Source organism: Salmo trutta, chromosome 17, assembly GCF_901001165.1.
Source record: "Salmo trutta chromosome 17, fSalTru1.1, whole genome shotgun sequence".
Lineage (NCBI taxonomy): Eukaryota > Metazoa > Chordata > Actinopteri > Salmoniformes > Salmonidae > Salmo > Salmo trutta.
The window spans coordinates 7209591-7229307 of record NC_042973.1 but is presented as its reverse complement, the minus strand read 5'-3'; the positions used below and the strand labels follow the sequence as shown (position 1 = coordinate 7229307).

The 19717-nt window shown below is 42.7% G+C and overlaps 1 protein-coding gene across 3 annotated transcripts in view; it reads left to right on the top strand.

The window, feature by feature from the left end:
* LOC115151504 (run domain Beclin-1-interacting and cysteine-rich domain-containing protein) overlaps positions 1–18973 on the top strand; it is a 50220-nt gene extending 31247 nt beyond the window's left edge. For 2 of the 3 annotated variants that reach the window (XM_029695493.1, XM_029695492.1), the window contains exons 8-15: positions 2735–2833; positions 6795–6910; positions 8576–8771; positions 12252–12356; positions 15135–15209; positions 17682–17742; positions 18567–18699; positions 18807–18973. In XM_029695493.1, coding sequence (XP_029551353.1) covers positions 2735–2833; positions 6795–6910; positions 8576–8771; positions 12252–12356; positions 15135–15209; positions 17682–17742; positions 18567–18699; positions 18807–18956 — 935 coding nt within the window. In that variant the 3' untranslated portion in view covers positions 18957–18973. The remainder of the gene's footprint in view (positions 1–2734; positions 2834–6794; positions 6911–8575; positions 8772–12251; positions 12357–15134; positions 15210–17681; positions 17743–18566; positions 18700–18806) is intronic. The other variant, XM_029695494.1, reaches the window with a different exon arrangement.
* The last annotated feature ends 744 nt before the right edge of the window (positions 18974–19717 follow it).

Sequence of the window (19717 nt, the reverse complement as noted above, 5' to 3'; positions counted from 1 at the left end):
GGCAATGGGTTCGATAACTGATTTGAAGTATTTCTTTGCCAGATCCTAATTGGTATGTTGAGTTTTATGTTCCTTTTGATGGCATAGAAGGCCCTTGTCTTGTCTCTCAGATCATTCACAGCCTTGTGGAAGTTACCTTTTGGTGCTGATGTTTAGGCAGAGGTAGGTGTAGTTCTTTGTGCGCTAGGGCAACGGTGTCTAGATCAAATTCTATTTGTTGTCTTGGCATCTGGACCTTTTTTGAAACGCCATCATTTTTGTCTTACTGAGATTTACTGTCAGGGCCCAGGTCTGACAGAATCTGTGCAGAAGATCTCAGTGCTGCTGTAGGCCCTCCTTGTTTGGGGACAGAAGCACCAGGTAGTCTGCAAACAGTAGACATTTGATTTCGGAGTCTAGCAGTGTGAGGCCGGGTGACGCAGACTGTTCTAATGCCCTCGCCAATTCATGGATATATTTGTTGAAGATGGTGGGGCTCAAGCTGCATCCCTGCCTCACTCCACGGCCATGTGGAAAGAAATCTGTGTGTTTATTGCACATTTTAACTGTACACTTGTTCTTTGTGTACATTGATTTTGTGTACACCAACACCACTTTCCATTCATTTGTATAGCAGACCCTTTGAGTCAAGCTTTTTTGAAATCAACAAAGCATGAGAAGACTTTGCTTTTGTTTTGTTAGTTTGTCAATAAGGGTGTGTAGGGTGTATGCGATGGGAAGCCAATTTGACATTTGCGCAGGACATTGTTTTTCGCTGAGGGAATGTAGAGTCTGCTGTTGATGATACTGCAGAGTATTTGTTTCTTGATTGCTGCTGGTGCATATTACACGGTAATTATTGGGGTCAAATTTGAGTCTACCTTTGTGGATTGGGGTGATCAGGCCTTGGTTCCAAATATTAGGGAAGATGCCAGAGCTGAGGATGATGTTAAAGAGTTTAAGTATATCCAATTTGAATTTGTGGTCTGTATTTTATCATTTAGTTTAGTATACCATCAACACCACAGACCTTTTGGAGGGTTTGTATTTGATCCTGTAGCTCATCCAATGTAATTGGAGAATCCTGTGGGTTCTGGTAGTCTTTAATAGCTGATCATTTAGTAAATGATCAGGTATATGTTTTGACTGTTTGTTATATGGCTGAAAAGATTGGAGAAGTGGTTTATCCATTCGCCTCCATTTTGGATAAATAACTCTTTGTGTTTGTTTAGTGTGTTCTAAATTACCCAGAAGTGATTTGATTCTATGGATTCTTCAATCACAATGAGATGTTTTCTGTCATGCTGTTCCTTCTTTTTTTCTTAGTGTATTTCTGTATTGTTTTACCATAGTGAAGGCGTAAACTAAGGTTTTATGGTTCTGTGTTTTTTGGGATTGGATAGTTTTCTCAATTTCTTTCTTAGGTTATTTACATTCTTCATCAAACCATTTCTCTTTGTTTTGAAGTTGTCTTACGTTTTCTATCGGAATTTAAATTTGCTAAGTTTACACCTTCACTATTGCAGGAAAATGTTTTGTCCAGGAAGTTGTGTAGGAGTGATTGGGCACTACCTTCCTTCCATCTATAAAATGTCTTAATAGTATTCAGTTTGCTCGTCTTTGATGCCTTACGGTTGATTATTGCTCCATTCAAGCAGATTGTGATCTGATAGGGCCGTCAGGGGGCTGACTGTGAATGCTCTAAGAGACTTTGGGTTGAGGTCGGTGATCATTTTATTACTGTAGACTTTGTTTTATCTACAGTACTACTGCCAAGAGATGAGCATCTCTCTTCTCTCTCCTCCTCCTCTTTTGCTCTCTTTCTCTCTCTCTCTGCTTTGTGGTAATCTTTTCTCTCTCTCTCTCTCTCTCTCTTGTTGTCTGTCTGCGTGAAGGAGGGGGCCACAGGAAAATCAGCGTTATAATAGAGGACCCTGTAGCAGGTTGGCAGTGCAGTTCTTCTGCGCTCCATCACTTCCTCTTCCTGTCTCCCTTTCCCTGCCCTCCGCATGCTATTTTTCCTTCTTCCCCTCTCATCTGTCCTTGCCTCTGGTTCTTCATTTGTGCAGTTGTTTCCTTGGTTGTTGTTTTGGTGAAACTAAGATCAAGACGCTAGGCCAAAACAGCTTGCCACATTCATTCATTGTGTTGGTTGGTGTTTTAATACACCTTACTTTTATTACATTGTGATGTTTTGATGTTTTTTTTTTTTTTTTTGGTCATTCATTGAATGCATCATAATTTTACTATTAATTGTTTACGACTGTTTCCTTTTCTCTGTTATTGCTTTCTGTGGCCAGTATAACTTGACATTTATTAGTTAAGAATTTGGCCAGAATCACTGTCAAAAACTGTATTGTACAAAAATGTATCATCACAATATTTGCCCAGGATTTGCAGTGAGTACACGACATGCACGGAAATGTCAACGTTTAAGACTTGATATTTGATAGATTATTACCCTGTGATGTCATTTACCTAGCTGATAACAAAACATTGACGTTTTGATTTGATACATTTACTTTTGTTATATCCTTTGTGGGTGTCTAACTGAGCATTTCACAAAATGGAAGGTAAAGTTGAAATCCCTATTTACTGACACAATCGGTCAGTTACCAGTCTGTTAGCTAAATTTAACACACATGTTGAATAAGGAAGCAGTCAGGCAAACAGGCTATTTGTTGGCACTTGATGATAAGACACTAATATCAGTTCTGTGGTCAATCTAACGTCAGCTGTGTGTTCTGTGTGTCAGAATCATTGGTTGCAGAGGACTGTCGTTTGGAGGACTACAGCCCTTTCTCCCTTGGCAGCAGTGATGCCAGTACACCCAGTTCCCTCTATATGGAGTCTAGTGAGTAGACTGGTTCAAACATTAAAACTACCTATCTGTCTAGTGACCAGACTGGTTCAAACATTAAAACTACCTATCTGTCTAGTGACTGGACTGGTTCAAACATTAAAACTACCTATCTGTCTAGTGACCAGACTGGTTCAAACATTAAAACTACCTGCAGTTGAAGTGGGAAGTTTACATACACTTAGGTTGGAGTCATTAAAACTCTTTTTTTTTTCAACGACTCCACAAATTTCTTGTTAACAAACTATAGTTTTGGCAAGTCGGTTAGGACATCCACTTTGTGCATGACACAAGTAATTTTTCCAACAATTGTTTACAGACAGATTATTTCACTTACAATTCACTGTATCACAATTCCAGTGGGTCAGAAGTTTACATACACTAAGTTGACTGTGCCTTCAAACAGCTTGGAAGATTCCAGAAAATGATGTCATGGCTTTAGAAGCTTCTGATAGGCTAATTGACATCATTTGAGTCAATTGGAGCTATACCTGTGGATGTATTTCAAGGCCTACCTTCAAACTCAGTGCCTCTTTGCTTGACATCATGGGAAAATCTAGAGAAATCAGCCAAGACCTCAGAAAAAAAATTGTTGACCTCCACAAGTCTGGTTCATCCTTGGGAGCAATTTCCAAACACCTGAAGGTACCACGTTCATTTGTACAAACAATAGTACGCAAGTATAAACGCCATGGGACCACGCAGCCGTCATACCACTCAGGAAGGAGACGCGTTCTGTCTCCTAGAGATGAACGTACTTTGGTGCGAAAAGTGCAAATCAATTCCAGAACAACAGCAAAGGACCTTGTGAAGATGCTGGAGGAAACGGGTACAAAAGTATCTATAGCCACAGTAAAATGAGTCCTATATCGACATAACCTGAAAGGCCGCTCAGCAAGGACGAAGCCACTGCTCCAAAACAACCACCATAAAAATGCCAGACTACAGTTTGCAACTGCACATGGGGACAAAGATCAAACTTTTTGGAGAAATGTCCTCTGGTCTGATGAAACAAAAATAGAACTGTTTGGCCATAATGACCATCGTTATGTTTGGAGGAAAAAGGGGGAGGCTTGCAAGCTGAAAAACACCATCCCAACCGTGAAGCATCGGGGTGGCAGCCTCATGTTGTGGGGTGCTTTGCTGCAGGAGGGACTGGTGCACTTCACAAAATAGATGGCATCTTGAGGAAGGAAAATTATGTGGACATATTGAAGCAACATCTCAAGACATCAGTCAGGAAGTTAAAACTTGACCCCAAGCATACTTACAAAGCTGTGGCAAAATGGCATAAGGACAACAAAGTCAAGGTATTGGAGTGGCCATCACAAAGCCCAGACCCCAATCCTATAGATCATTTGTGGGCAGAACTGAAAAAGCGTGTGCGAGCAAAGATCCTACAAATCTGACTCAGTTACACCTGCTCTGTCAGGAGGAATGGGCCAAAATTCACCCAACTTATTGTCGGAAGCTTGTGGAAGGCTACCCATTGCCTTTAAACAATTTAAAGGCAATGCTACCCAATACTAATTGAGTGTATGTAAACTTCTGACCCACTGGGAATGTGATGAAAGAAATAAAAAATAAATCATTCTCTCTACTATTATTCTGACATTTCACATTCTTAAAATAAAGTGGTGACCCTAACTGACCTAAGACAGGGAATTTTTACTAGGATTAAATGTCAGGAATTGTGAAAAACTGAGTTTTTAAATGTATTTGGCTAAGGTCCATGTACACTTCCTGCTTCAACTGTATCTGTCTAGTGAGTAGACTGGTTCAAACATTATAACTACCTAGCTGTCTAGTGAGTAGACTGGTTCAAACATTTTCCTACATCACCTTATCCAAAGTATATGTTCCTGTTACCTACAGTGCCTTCAGAAAGTATTCACACCCCTTGACTTTTTCCAGTTTGTTGTGTTACAGCATGAATTCAAAATGGATTCAATTGAGATTTTGTGTCAACACACAATAGCACATAATGTCAAAGTGGAATTATGTTTTTAGATATTTTTACTAATTAATTTACAATTTAAAGCTGAAATGTCTTGAGTCAATTAGTATTCAACCCTTTTTGTTATGGCAAGCCTCAATAGATTCAGGAGTAAAAAATGTCTAACAAGCCACATAATCAGTTGGATGGACTCACTCTGGGTGAAATAATAGTGTTTAACATGATTTTTGAATGACTATCTCATCTCTGTACCCAACACATACAATTATCTGTAAGGTCCCTCAGTCGAGCGGTGAATTTAAAACACAGATTCAACCACAAAGACCAGGGAGGTTTTCCAATGCCTCGCAAAGAAGGGCAACTAATTGTTAAAAAAAAAAATGCAAACATTGAATATCGCTTTGGGCATGGTGAGGTTGTTTAATTACACTTTGAATGGTGTATCAATATACCCAGTCACTACAAAGATGAAGGCATCCTTCCCTGAACGGTTCCTGTAACTCAGTAACTCAGTTGCCGGAGAGGAAGGAAACCATTCAGGGATTTCACCATGAGGCCAATGTTGACTTTAAAACAACATTGTAGGTACTCCACAATACTAACCTAAGTAACAGAGTGAAAAGAAGGAAGCTTGTACAGAATAAAACTATTCAAAAACATGCAACCTGTTTGCAATAAGGCACTCAAGTACTGCAAAAAATGTGGCAAAGAAATGACCTTTTATGTCGCGAAGACAAAGCGTTATGTTTGGGGCAAACACAACACATCACTGAGTACCACTCTTCATATTTTCAAACGTGGTGGCTGCATCATGTTATGGGTATGCTTGTGTAACAGTTTTGCTTCCGTCGCTCTCCTGGGCTTGAAACAGGGACCCCTGAACACATCGACAACAGTCACCCTCAAAGCATCTTTACCCTTGCAGAGCAAGGGATACTACTTAAAGTTCTCAGAGCGAGTGACGTCACCGATTGAAATGCTACTAGTGCGTCCCACTAACTAGCTAGCTATTTCATACCAGTTACACTTGTCAAAAACTAGGGAGTTATTTTTTTGTTGAATGAAAATAAACGGAATAGAGCTAAGCACAGCGAATATCCTAGCGGAAAACCTGGTTGTCTGCTGTCCAACAACCACTGGGAGACAAATTATCCTTTCAGCAGGACAATAAGCTAAAACAGAAAGGTTAAATATACACTGGAATTGATTACCAAGATGACATTGAACGATCCTGAGTGGCCGAGTTTCAGTTGACTTAAATCAGCATGAAAATATGTGGCAAGACTTGCAAATGGCTGTCTAGCAAGTATCAACAACCAACTTGATCGAGCTTGAAGAATTAAAAGAATGTGCAAATATTGTGTAATCCAGGTGTGGATATTTCTTAGAGACTTACCCAGAAAGACTCATAGCTGTAATTGCTGCCAAAGGTGCTTCAACAAAGTATTGACTCAGGTGTGAATACTTATGTAAATGAAAGATTTCTGCATTTTATTTTCAATATATTTGCAAACATTTAAAAAAATCTCTTTTCACTTTGTCATTATGGGGTATTATGTGTATCTGGGTGATTCAGGCTGTAACACAACATGTGGAATAAGGCAAGGAGGAGTCATACACCAGCACCTTCAAGTTTAAACTGTGTGTGTGTGTGTGTGTGGCTGCGTGTGTGTGTGTGTGTGGCTGCGTGTGTGTGTGTGTGGCTGCGTGTGTGTGTGTGTGGCTGCGTGTGTGTGTGTGGCTGCGTGTGTGTGTGTGTGGCTGCGTGTGTGTGTGTGGCTGCGTGTGTGTGTGTGTGTGTGTGTGTGTGGCTGCGTGTGTGTGTGGCTGCGTGTGTGTGTGTGGCTGCGTGTGTGTGTGGCTGCGTGTGTGTGTGGCTGCGTGTGTGTGTGTGGCTGCGTGTGTGTGTGTGGCTGCGTGTGTGTGTGGCTGCGTGTGTGTGTGTGTGTGTGTGGCTGCGTGTGTGTGTGTGTGTGTGGCTGCGTGTGGTCTACGCAGACGGCTCCCAGTACAGCAGTGTTCCAGACTGCATGTTCCGGAAGCCGTTGGAGGGACAGAGCCTCATCAGCTACCTGTCAGAGCAGGACTTCGGCAGCTGTGCTGACCTGGAGAAGGTGAGCCTTGGGGAGGGTTCATAAACCCGCTTCTGACCCTTGACCTCTGAGTGATTAGAATCTAACGTCGAAACGTTCCAATTCTCCTGAAGTCTTCATTCGTACACTCTTCCCCACACATTTAATTGCTCACCCTAGAACACTCCTTTTAAAGGAAATGTATTAGTCCACACTTAAGAGAGAGGATTACAGGATAGGGACACTGTTATAACCTGCCTCTGCTGCTAACTTGTCTGATAGGATAAGCAACATGGTCGAATAAGGCACTGGTTGGCAAGGAGGATAGGTTTCTTTGATGAAATCAATGATCGAATACCTTTTTATTTCATGTTTAACGGATGCCCCTTTACACTTGTCAACAACAAAACAATATGACTGATAAATAGAGCGATTATAGCAAAATATAATGTCCTTATTGTCTCTTAAGTTGTTCATTTTGTATATCAACAACATTGGGGGTCTTATTGAAACAGCGGATGTTCATTTTTATGCAGATGATACTGTTCTTTATTCAAGTGGTAGTAGTTTATCTTTAGCCTTTGGAAAATGCCCAAAGAGCATTTAACATCATACAACAGAATCTGTATGATTTTAAAACTGGTTCTAAATTCAGGTAAAACAAAATGCAATGGTATTTTCAAATGCCAGGCATGTTACAAATCATGTCATTGCTACATTGGCTGGTCATAATATAGAGCAAGTTAAAGTGTACAAATATTTGGGTGTGTGGGTTGATGATAAGCTGAGCTTCACTGTGCATGTAGAGAACTTGATAAGGAAGCTCAAGCTGAGAATAGGTTTTTATTACCACCATAAGGCTTGTTTTTCTCTAGAGGCCAGGAAGGAGCTGGTACAATGTACATTACTGTCAGTTTTAGATTGTAGTGATGTTATATATATGCAGGCCTCAGCCACTACCCTAAGAGCACTTGATTCAGTGTATCATGCAGCCCTCGGGTTCATTACAAATCAGAAACGTCTAACACATTATTGTGATCTCTACAGCGCCGAAAGGCTGGTCGTCATTGACCCTTGCGTAGCCTTAAACACTGGTATACACTGATTTATAAGGCCATATTGGGTAAAATGCCATTTTATCTCTGTTCTTTTTTTATTCAGGTCGGTAAATAAATATCAATGACGGTCCCATTCTCATTTGCTTCTAACAGTACCAAAAATTAGAACGGGTCATGTTAGAAATAGTTTTAGTTACTCAGCTCCGTGGTCCTGGAATTCTCTCCTGAACATTTTAAAATCTGATGACCTAGTTTCGTTGGTGGAGTTTAAACACTTGATCGATGTATATATCATAGAGTGTAATTGTCTTTAGGACAGCTGTTTTTTAGTCAAGACTTTCGTGTTTTTTAACGTAATATGTAATTGTTGTACTGCATGTATGTTTTTATATTTTTTGTTTAATGTTGTGTTAGTGTATGTAAGTTTTGTCTAAAATGTTCCCCCTGCAGCTATTGGACCAGGTCTCTCTTGGAAAAGAGTTGTTATCTCAATGAGAAAAATCTGTATAAATAAAGGTTAAATAATAAAAACTAAATCACCTCCCCAACTGTGTTAAATCAGTCATAACTTCAAGTCAGGGCAGACTAAAGCATCCATATTGTGTTACAACAAGGCCTCTCTCCTCCGGCCATCTGCATCTCATTCCAGGAGAACGCCCACTTCAGCATCTCGGAGTCTCTGATCGCCGCCATCGAGCTGATGAAGTGCAACCTGCGGCGGCGGGTGGTGGTGGAGGAGGAGGAGGAGGGTGACGACAGTGACTCAGAGATCCAGCAGCTCAAACAGAAGATCCGGCTGCGTAGGCACCAGATCCAGCGGACCCGCCTACCGCCCTCACAGCGCTGTAAGAGCTTATACATGAGCCAGACGTACACCTGCATGGATATACACACACACACACACACACACACACACACACACACACACACACACACACACACACACACACACACACACACACACACGCTAGAGCTGGGACGATAAACTGAAAATTACCCACACCGTCTTTCTCTTACTGAAGTATTTTGCTTAAGTCTGTAACTTTCTGTGATTTTTGCTACATAACGTTCCTGTAGATTGTTCTAGAACCATTAATCTGGTCAACAGTTAATAGCATATGCATTATGTTGATTCCTGCTATGAAAGTATCTGCATGTCCCTGTTTTGCTGTCTGCTGCTGTTGGGTTATATGGGTATGCCGTCGGGGGTACGCGCAAATGTGATTCACATTTTCAAACAGTCCATTTAGATTTTCCAACGGGGCTGTACATTTGGGTGATGTTTTTTTTTTCTTGTCTGAGTATCCTCGTTTCACTGCCAAAAATAAAATGAAACCATCTAGTGATCAGAAAAATAGCAACACAATGTCAAGTACAGGTAGCCTAGTCAAATAATTAACATCCAATCACATTAACCGGTACTCTCTCGCAGGAAACCTTCACTCATGCGCAGACATTTAGAAACGAAACATGCCAATTTGAAAAATAAGCCACTGGAGTTTTTTGAGTGAGAATTAAGACGACTTTTGAGTAGTAAAACATGTATAAAAGCAACAGATACCATTAATAAGAAGGGGCTAGAAGCGTCTTATATGGTGAGCTACCGAGTGGCAAGACAGGCAAGCCCCATACTATTGTGGAGGACTTAATTCTTCCTGCTGCCGCTGATATGGCTGGGGGAATGCCTTCATCAAACAACACTGTTTTACGACGCATCAGTGACATGGCAGGAGATGTTTTGAAACAATTACAGCTTCGCATACAAGCCAGTGAATTCTATGCGATACAGCTGGTTGAGTCAACAGACGTGGCGGGCCTGGCACAGCTCCTGGTATATGTCCGTTACGTTTATGGGGTCAATTAAGGAAGACATCCTCTTTTTGAATTTTTGTATTTTATTTAACCTTTTATTTAACTACTTAGTCAGTTAAGAACAAATTCTTATTTACAATGATGGCCTACACCGGCCAATCCCGTACGACGCTGGGCCAATTATATTTATTTATAAACTAAAAATCAGATCTCTTAAACGTTTTGTTCATTTTTGTTATATGATCTCTACAGTAGGCCATAATTGATTTTGGCCCATTTAGGCCTGGCATATTACCAAGTTCAAAGAGCTTTTCATTTTGATTGGGTTATTTTGCCTAAAAACCTATAGGCCTACTTGTAGAAAAATGTAATTTGTATTTCTAAGTCACAGCCTACAGTACAATCAGAAAGTATTCAGACCTTTTGACTTTTTCCACATTTTGTTACGTTACAGCCTTATTCAAAATGGATGAAATACCATTTTGTCCTCATCAATCTTACACACACAATACCCATAATTACAAAATGGAAAAAATGGTTGTTAGACATGTTTTGCAAATGTATAAAAATGAAATAACATACCGTATTTGCTTAAGTATTTAGATCCTTTGCTATGAGACTCAGGTGCATCCTGTTTCCATTGATCATCCTTGATGTTTCTACAACTTGATTTTAGTCGACCTGTGGTAAATTCAATTGATTGGACATGATTTGGAAAGGCACACACCTGACTATATAAGTTCCCACAGTTGACAATGCATGTCATAGTAAAAACCAAGCCATGAAGTCGAAGGAATTGTCCGTAGAGCTCCGAGACAGGATTGTGTCGAAGCCCAGATCTGGGGAAGGGTACCAAAACATTTCTGCAGCATTGAAGGTTCCCAAGAACACAGTGGCCTCCATTATTCTTAAATGGATGAAGTTTGGAACCACCAAGAGTCTTCCTAGAGCTGGCCGCCCGGCCAAAATGCGCCATCAGGGGAGAAGTGCCTTGGTCAGTGAGGTGACCAAAAACCCGATGGTCACTCTGACAGAGCTCCAGAGTTCCTCTGTGGTGATGGGAGAACCTTCCAGAAGGACAACCATCTCTGCAACACTCCACCAATCAGGCCTTTATGGTTGAGTGTCCAGACAGAAGCTACTCCTCAGCGAAAGGCACATGACAGCCCGCTTGGAGTTTGCCAAAAGGAACCTAAAGGACTCCCAGACCATGAGAAACATGATTCTCTCGTCTGATGAAACCAAGATTGTGTTTTTTGGCCTGAATGCCAAGCGTCATGTCTGGAGGAAACCGGGCACCATCCCTATGGTGATCATGGTGGTGGCAGCATCATGATGTGGGGATGTTTTACAGGGACTGGGAGACTAGTCAGGATTGTGGGAAATATGAATGGAGAGATCCTTGAAGAAAAGTACAGATAGATCCTTGAAGAAAACCTGCTCCATAGTGCTCAAGACCTCAGACTGGGGTGATGGTTCACCTTCCAACAGGACAATGACCCTAAGCACACAGCTAAGAGAACGCAAGAGTGGCTTCGGGACAAGTCTCTGAATGTCCTTCAGTGGCCCAGCCACAGCCCAGACTTGAACCTGATCAAATATCTCTGGAGAGACTTGAAAATAGCTGTGCAGCGACGCTCCCCATCCAACCTGACAGAGTTTGAGAGGCTCTGCAGATAAGAATGGGAGAAACTCTCCAAATACAGGTGTACCAAGCTTGTAGCGTCATACCCAAGAAGACTTGAGGCTGTAATCGCTGCCAAATGCGCATCAACAAAGTACTGAGTAAAGGGTCTGAATACTTATGCAAATAAAATTTTTTAATATAAATGTGCAAAACAAAATCTAACCTGTTTTTGCTTTGACATAATGCGGTATTGTATGTAAATTGATGAGGGGAAAAAACTATTGATTCCATTTTCGAATAAGGCTGTAACGTAACAAAATGTGGAAAAAGTCAAGGGGTCTGAATACTTTCCAAATGCGCTGTACACGCAAAATGTATAGACTATAATGATTTAATACAATGAAATGTTTAAATGCTAAGTGCTTTATGTCCCTAACAGCCTATTGTGTGGCACTCGCAAATGCTTCACAATGTATTTCTTTCTAGGCTATAACCTTGAAATAATTGAAGTAATATAGCCGAAATTCATTTTCGTTCCTTCTTAGGCTTATTCAAATACTTTTCATTCAAATCCATATCGTTTGGTTTCGATACTTAAAAATGAAATGGTAGGTTCAGGTAGTCACAAAAATAGATGGGTGTTGGTTAAATTGTGATTTTAGTATTTGGAGCAGCAGTTTATTTATTTAAAAAAATGTTCTCTGTGACCACGGAGCGGTTTTTAGCGGAGCGGTTGGAGCTGTGTGCACCGGGATTTCCAACCACTCAACTTCGCTCACATATTCTGGCACCCATACTACTCCTCCATTGGTGGCTTAGTCCCATGTCATCATTTTGCTGGTATTCATTTTAACCATCTGGCTCTCTCTCTCTCCCTCTCTTTCAGTGTTCCATTCAACAGACAGTGGATGCTCCCGCAGGAGCTCCCAGGATTCCTTTCACCTGTCCAACTCTGGCTCGGCCGAGGAGGTGGAGGAGTGCGAGCTGAAAGGTAGAGCGAGGGAGGGGAGACATTAAATGCATGCTTCATGCGAAGTGATTCTCATTTGTGTTACTGTCCCACATCATTCACAACCTCATCAGGTGTTCCATATCATTCACAACCTCATCAGGTGTTCCATATCATTCACAACCTCATCAGGTGTTCCACATCATTCACAACCTCATCAGGTGTCCCACATCATTCACAACCTCATCAGGTGTCCCACATCATTCACAACCTCATCAGGTGTCCCACATCATTCACAACCTCATCGTCAGGTGTCCCATTTTTACTGGCAGTCGTTAACATTGCTCTCTGGACTGTTAGGGCAAGATAGATTGGTGTGTGTGTTTTGTAAAAGTTATACATATTTTATTATCTATGATAAGAGCATATAAAAGCATTGAAGGCAGGTTCATGTAAGGTTAATTGGCACAAACTGGTAGTCATAACTGTGGCTTCCCGAAAAGGGGTGGGTTATTTGAAAAAGGGGTGGGGTTATTTGAAAAAGGGGTGGGGTGTTTGAAAAAGGGGTGGGTTATTTGAAAAAGGGGTGGGGTGTTTGAAAAAGGGGTGGGTTATTTGAAAAAGGAGTGGGTTGTTTGAAAAAGGGGTGGGTTGTTTGAAAAAGGGGTGGGGTGTTTGAAAAAGGGGTGGGGTGTTTGAAAAAGGGGTGGGGTGTTTGAAAAAGGGGTGGGGTGTTTGAAAAAGGGGTGGGGTGTTTGAAAAAAGGGGTGGGGTGTTTGAAAAAGGGGTGGGTTATTTGAAAAAGGGGTGGGGTGTTTGAAAAAGGGGTGGGTTATTTGAAAAAGGGGTGGGGTGTTTGAAAAAGGGGTGGGGTGTTTGAAAAAGGGGTGGGGTGTTTGAAAAAGGGGTGGGGTGTTTGAAAAAGGGGTGGGGTGTTTGAAAAAAAGAGTAGAGGACGTGTTGAGTTTTCTGTGGATCCAGCTGCTAAGATACCGTACCAGTCTTAACTATTGGGTTTGTGGGCTAACATATGGATACACTTTTTACCTAACATTGCTGTGCTGATTAGCAGCATGGTTGGGTTGGCTTTGTGTGTTCCCATGTCCTTTATCTGTGTGGGGTGTATAGAAAGTACTACCTTGTGGGTAGTGTATAGGATATAGTATATATGTGGGGGGGGTGTAGTAGTTTATAGGATATATGTGGTGGTGTGTAGTAGTAGTGTGTAGTGATGTGTGCTAGTGTATACACTATCATTCAAAAGTTTGGGTCACTTCGAAATGTCCTTGTTTTTGAAAGAAAAGCTCTTTTTTTTGTGTCCATTAAAATAGCATCAAATTGATCAGAAATACAGTGTAGACATTGTTAATGTTGTAAATGACTATTGTAGCTGGAAACGGCAGATTTAAAAAAAAATGTGGTGTGGGGCTGGTAGTGTATATGTGTGGGGCTGGTAGTGTATATGTGTGGGGCTGGTAGTGTATATGTGTGGGGCTGGTAGTGTATATATATGTGGTGGTGTGGGGCTGGTAGTGTATATATGTGGGGGTGTGGGGCTGGTAGGGTATATATGTGGGGGTGTGGGGCTGGTAGTGTATATATGTGGGGGTGTGGGGCTGGTAGTGTATATATGTGGTGGTGTGGGGCTGGTAGGGTATATATGTGGTGGTGTGGGGCTGGTAGTGTATATATGTGGTGGTGTGGGGCTGGTAGTGTATATATGTGGGGGTGGTAGGGTATATATGTGGTGGTGTGGGGCTGGTAGGGTATATATGTGGTGGTGTGGGGCTGGTAGTGTATATATGTGGGGCTGGTAGGGTATATATGTGGTGGTGTGGGGCTGGTAGGGTATATATGTGGTGGTGTGGGGCTGGTAGTGTATATATGTGGGGCTGGTAGGGTATATATGTGGTGGTGTGGGGCTGGTAGGGTATATATGTGGTGGTGTGGGGCTGGTAGGGTATATATGTGGGGGTGGTAGGGTATATATGTGGTGGTGTGGGGCTGGTAGTGTATATATGTGGGGCTGGTAGGATATATATGTGGTGGTGTGGGGCTGGTAGTGTATATATGTGGTGGTGTGGGGCTGGTAGGGTATATATTTTGGGGGTGTGTAGTAGTATATATGTGGTGGTGTGGGGCTGGTAGGGTATATATGTGGTGGTGTGGGGCTGGTAGTGTATATATGTGGGGCTGGTAGTGTATATATGTGGTGGTGTGGGGCTGGTAGGGTATATATATGTGGGGCTGGTAGTGTATATATTTTGGGGGTGTGGGGCTGGTAGGCTATATGTGTGGGGCTGGTAGTGTATATATGTGGGGGTGTGGGGCTGGTAGTGTATATATGTGGGGGTGTGGGGCTGGTAGGGTATATATTTTGGGGGTGTGGGGCTAGTAGGGTATATATGTGGGGCTGGTAGTGTATATATGTGGGGCTGGTAGGGTATATATGTGGTGGTGTGGGGCTGGTAGGGTATATATTTTGGGGGTGTGTAGTAGTATATATGTGGTAGTGTGTAGTAGTGTATATGTGGTGGTGTGTAGTAGTATATAGTATATACAGTGGGGGGAAAAGTATTTGATCCCCTGCTGATTTTGTACGTTTGCCCACTGACAAAGAAATGATCAGTCTATAATTTTAATAGTAGGTTTATTTGAACAGTGAGAGACAGAATAACAACAAAAAAATCCAGAAAAACACATGTCAAAAATGTTATAAAATAATTTGCATTTTAATGAGGGAAATAAGTAGTATATATGTGGTGGGGCGTAGTAGTATATATGTGGGGCTGGTTGCTGAGTGTAATCTATGTCTCTCAGATGGCTGTGAGGGCCAGTCCCTGATGGCGGTGTCTAGGAGCGGCCTCTCCCTGTCGCATGCCTCCCTCTTCTCAGGTATCTGGTCTGGTGGGTGGGGTGGGTAGGGGGGCCAGGGAGCTATGGGTTTGGAGGGTAGGGTTGGGCTCTATCCCGGTTTTCATTAACCAAATACACTGCTGGACTCACCAGCTCCCGCTTTCTCCCGTTGTGCTATATACAAACAAACACGTGACTGGCTCAACTGTTCTGGGGAACTACGGTAAACTTCATCATGTAAAATAATGTGACCGGTGAAAGGAACAACATCATCTGCTTCATTACCTAAAGTACTTTTTTGTGTGGGCACAAATTTATTTATTTGGGGTGGGGGGGGGAGAATGTTGTGAAACATTATCATTCCACTATTACTGTAAATCTATTGACATTTTCCGAAATGAGAATGCAACTATATTACATATATCTCCTTTAAAATAAACATCAGATATTACACGTGCAAGAAGACTACAGTTAAGAGCCTTACAGTGGACTACAAACAAAATGACTGCCACCTAATCGTATTAGCTGTGTTCTATAAGGGCGTAGCTATCAATAAATTATAAGATAATTCCAGCACTGGTGAGAAATACTGCTGCGTGGTAGGCTTTCATAAGACAAAGGACACTTGTTGAATATGTCTGAATTTGCAGCGGACTAACGGGTTAATAGATCAGACCTTTTGCATAAAAAGGTAGTGATTTTTTCTTTGTGATTGTCTGAATTTGATGCCTTTCTTTTGAACCAGATGATGCTAGTTTTATAGTTGTGCTTTAAAAGCACTGAGCCTAATCTCGATCTCTCTCTGTTTCTTTCTTTCTCTCTCTCTCAAAATTTAAGAGGCTCTAATGGCATGGGAAAAACAAATGTTTACATTGCCAAAGCAAGTGAGAGAGATTAATAAACAAAAGTGACATAAAAAAAATTCACTGTAAACATTAACACTCACAAAAGTTCCAAAAGAATAAAGACATGTCAAATGTAATTGTCTATATACAGTGTTGTAATGATGTGCAAATAGTTAAAGTACAAAAGGGAAAATAAATCAACATAAATATAGGTTGCATTTACAATGGTGTTTGTTCATCACATTCTTCTGAGATAATTTCCTTGTTCATTTCTAGGCAGATGTAAAATGTTCCTGTTTTGATTAATTTAATAGAGTGAGTTAGGTCTGCTCTATACCAAATCAGCATTCCCCCTGAGTCTCTTCCCTGTTTCACACCTGGTAGTTTGGTGGATGGGACTACCAGTTCTCTGTAACCTAGAGGGCAACCAGTGTGTCCGTCTCCTCTATACCACCCACCTGGTAGTTTGGTGGATGGGACTACCAGTTCTCTGTAACCTAGAGGGCAACCAGTGTGTCCGTCTCCTCTATACCACCCACCTGGTAGTTTGGTGGATGGGACTACCAGCTCTCTGTAACCTAGAGGGCAACCAGTGGGTCCGTCTCCTCTATACCACCCACCTGGTAGTTTGGTGGATGGGACTACCAGTTCTCTGTAACCTAGAGGGCAACCAGTGGGTCCGTCTCCTCTATACCACCCACCTGGTAGTTTGGTGGATGGGACTACCAGTTCTCTGTAACCTAGAGGGCAACCAGTGGGTCCGTCTCCTCTATACCACCCACCTGGTAGTTTGGTGGATGGGACTACCAGCTCTCTGTAACCTAGAGGGCAACCAGTGGGTCCGTCTCCTCTATACCACCCACCTGGTAGTTTGGTGGATGGGACTACCAGTTCTCTGTAACCTAGAGGGCAACCAGTGGGTCCGTCTCCTCTATACCACCCACCTGGTAGTTTGGTGGATGGGACTACCAGTTCTCTGTAACCTAGAGGGCAACCAGTGGGTCCATCTCCTCTATACCACCTGGTAGTTTGGTGGATGGGACTACCAGTTCTCTGTAACCTAGAGGGCAACCAGTGGGTCCGTCTCCTCTATACCACCCACCTGGTAGTTTGGTGGATGGGACTACCAGTTCTCTGTAACCTAGAGGGCAACCAGTTGGTCCGTCTCCTCTATACCACCCACCTGGTAGTTTGGTGGATGGGACTACCAGCTCTCTGTAACCTAGATGGTAACCAGTGGGTCCGTCTCCTCTATACCACCCACCTGGTAGTTTGGTGGATGGGACTACCAGTTCTCTGTAACCTAGATGGTAACCAGTGGGTCCGTCTCCTTTATACCATGTTTCTTGTAGGATGGCATTGTCTGTATTTTCAATTTCTTTGATTAAGTCTAGATTCCTGCTCTTTAGGCCAAAGGCAGTTTACCGCAGAACTTGTATATTCCAGGATGAGATTGTAAAAGCTTTGTATTCCATAGTGTATAGTGTGGTTTAGGCCCGGACCATCACAGTGGGTGTGAGCAGAGCATGTTGAACATCTGATACATACCTCTTAGGTCACAGGATGGGGGTTGGGGGGATGTAATAGTGGGTGTTGGGTCTGTTGCTCTGTTCACGGCCTGGGCACATGTCATGTTGAGGTTTCTTTATCTTTCTCTCTCTCTCAGATGCAGACGTAAAGCGGGGTGTGACATCTAGTGGCCGTTCATTCCTCAGATCAGAGTCTATGTAAGTACTACTTCCTCCCTTCTAGCCTCAAAGATGTTGGCCAGATGCCAAATCGACCTCTAGATCCTTTGCCCTATGCACTTGTGGAGATTTGAGAGGATTTGATAGGTATAAACAATTTGTTAAGATCACGCACCAACTTGCCCTCTGATAGGATAAGTCTTGTCTAAGATCTCCAAAAGTGTATAATCTATGGGCACAATTAGTTGTAATGCACATATGAAAATCATAACTGGCATGTAGAAATGGTAGGATAAATTATAAATTGCCACTTCACATGAAAAAGGTTGCTGACTCCTGGTAGGGGAGAGTGGGGTACATTGAGCCACAGTGGTAAGCTGAGCCACCCTTGTTTTCTAGGAAACCATACACAAAATTAATCATTTTACCAAATATTTAAGAGTTTGTGAAAGAAGAAACCACATGGAAAAAGTTAGCTCCTAAAACAGATTTTTCACCAAGACAAATGAATTTCTTGTGTTAGAGGTTTCATGGTGCTTGTAGATAATTGAAAGATTATTTTATACATCAGTTGGGGTCTCGATCAGCTCCAATATGAGGTCATAAACAGAGTATGAAAGTGCATCCTTATGGCTGTGTGGGCTAATATAGTCAAAATGTTTGTCTTTCTATTGCTGGATTCGAACTTGCAACCTTTTGAAATCAGAGACACATGCTTTTATTGTTTCCGTAAGTTAAAATTAGGCTCTTGTTTCCGTAAGTTAAAATTAGGCTATTTGCGATAGTGTGGCTATTGTTAAAATTATACTGTTTGATGTACGCTTGTTCTCTATTCCTACTATCAATCTTTCTCTCTCTCTCAGTTCTCCGTCGTTCCTCCAGTCTAACTCTGCTGAGTCGGTGGCCATGGGCCTGCTCAGGCAGTTTGAGGGCATGCAGCTCCCTGCAGCCTCGGAGCTCGACTGGCTGGTCCCAGAGCAAGACGCACCACAGAAGGTACACACACACACACACACACACACACACACACACACACACACACACACACACACACACACACACACACACACACACAAACTGACCTGTATCCTGCTACCCCTCAGCTCCTGCCCATCCCTGACTCCCTGCCCATCTCTCCTGATGACGGGGAGCATGCTGATATCTACAAGCTGAGGATCCGAGTGAGAGGGAACCTGGAGTGGGCCCCCCCGCGACCCCAGATCATCTTCAACATTCACCCCGCGCCCAAGTGAGTTCTTAACAGACACACACACACGGGTCACAAACTTAGTTGCTGACTTCACACCTCTCTCTGTCTATCGCTCTCTCTCTCTGTGTATCGCTCTCTCTCTCTCTGTCTATCGCTCTCTCTCTGTCTATCGCTCTCTCTCTCTCTCTGTCTATCGCTCTCTCTCTCTGTCTATCGCTCTCTCTCTCTCTCTGTCTATCGCTCGCTCTCTCTCTCTCTGTCTATCGCTCGCTCTCTCGCTCGCTCTCTCTGTCTATCGCTCGCTCGCTCTCTCGCTCGCTCTCTCTGTCTATCGCTCGCTCGCTCTCTCTCTGTCTATCGCTCGCTCGCTCTCTCTCTCTGTCTATCGCTCGCTCGCTCTCTCTCTGTCTATCGCGCTCTCTCTCTCTCTGTGTCTGCTCTTAATCGCGGCTTCTCTCTCCTCTCTGTCTATTCTGCGCCTCTCTCGTCTCTGTCTATTCGGTCGCTCTCTCTCTTCTCTAGTGCTATCGACGTACTCTCTTCTCTCCATCTCTTGTCTTATTCGACGCTCTCTCTCTCTCTGTCCATATCGCCGGCTCTCTCTCTCTCTGTCTATACGCGCTCTCTCTCTGTCTATCGCTTCTCTCTGTGTCTATCGCTCTCTCGCTCTCTCTCTCTGTCTATCGCTCTCTCTCTCTCTCTGTCTATCGCTCTCTCTCTCTGTCTATCGCTCTCTCTCTCTCTGTCTATCGCTCTCTCTCTCTCTCTGTCTATCGCTCTCTCTCTCTCTCTGTCTATCGCTCT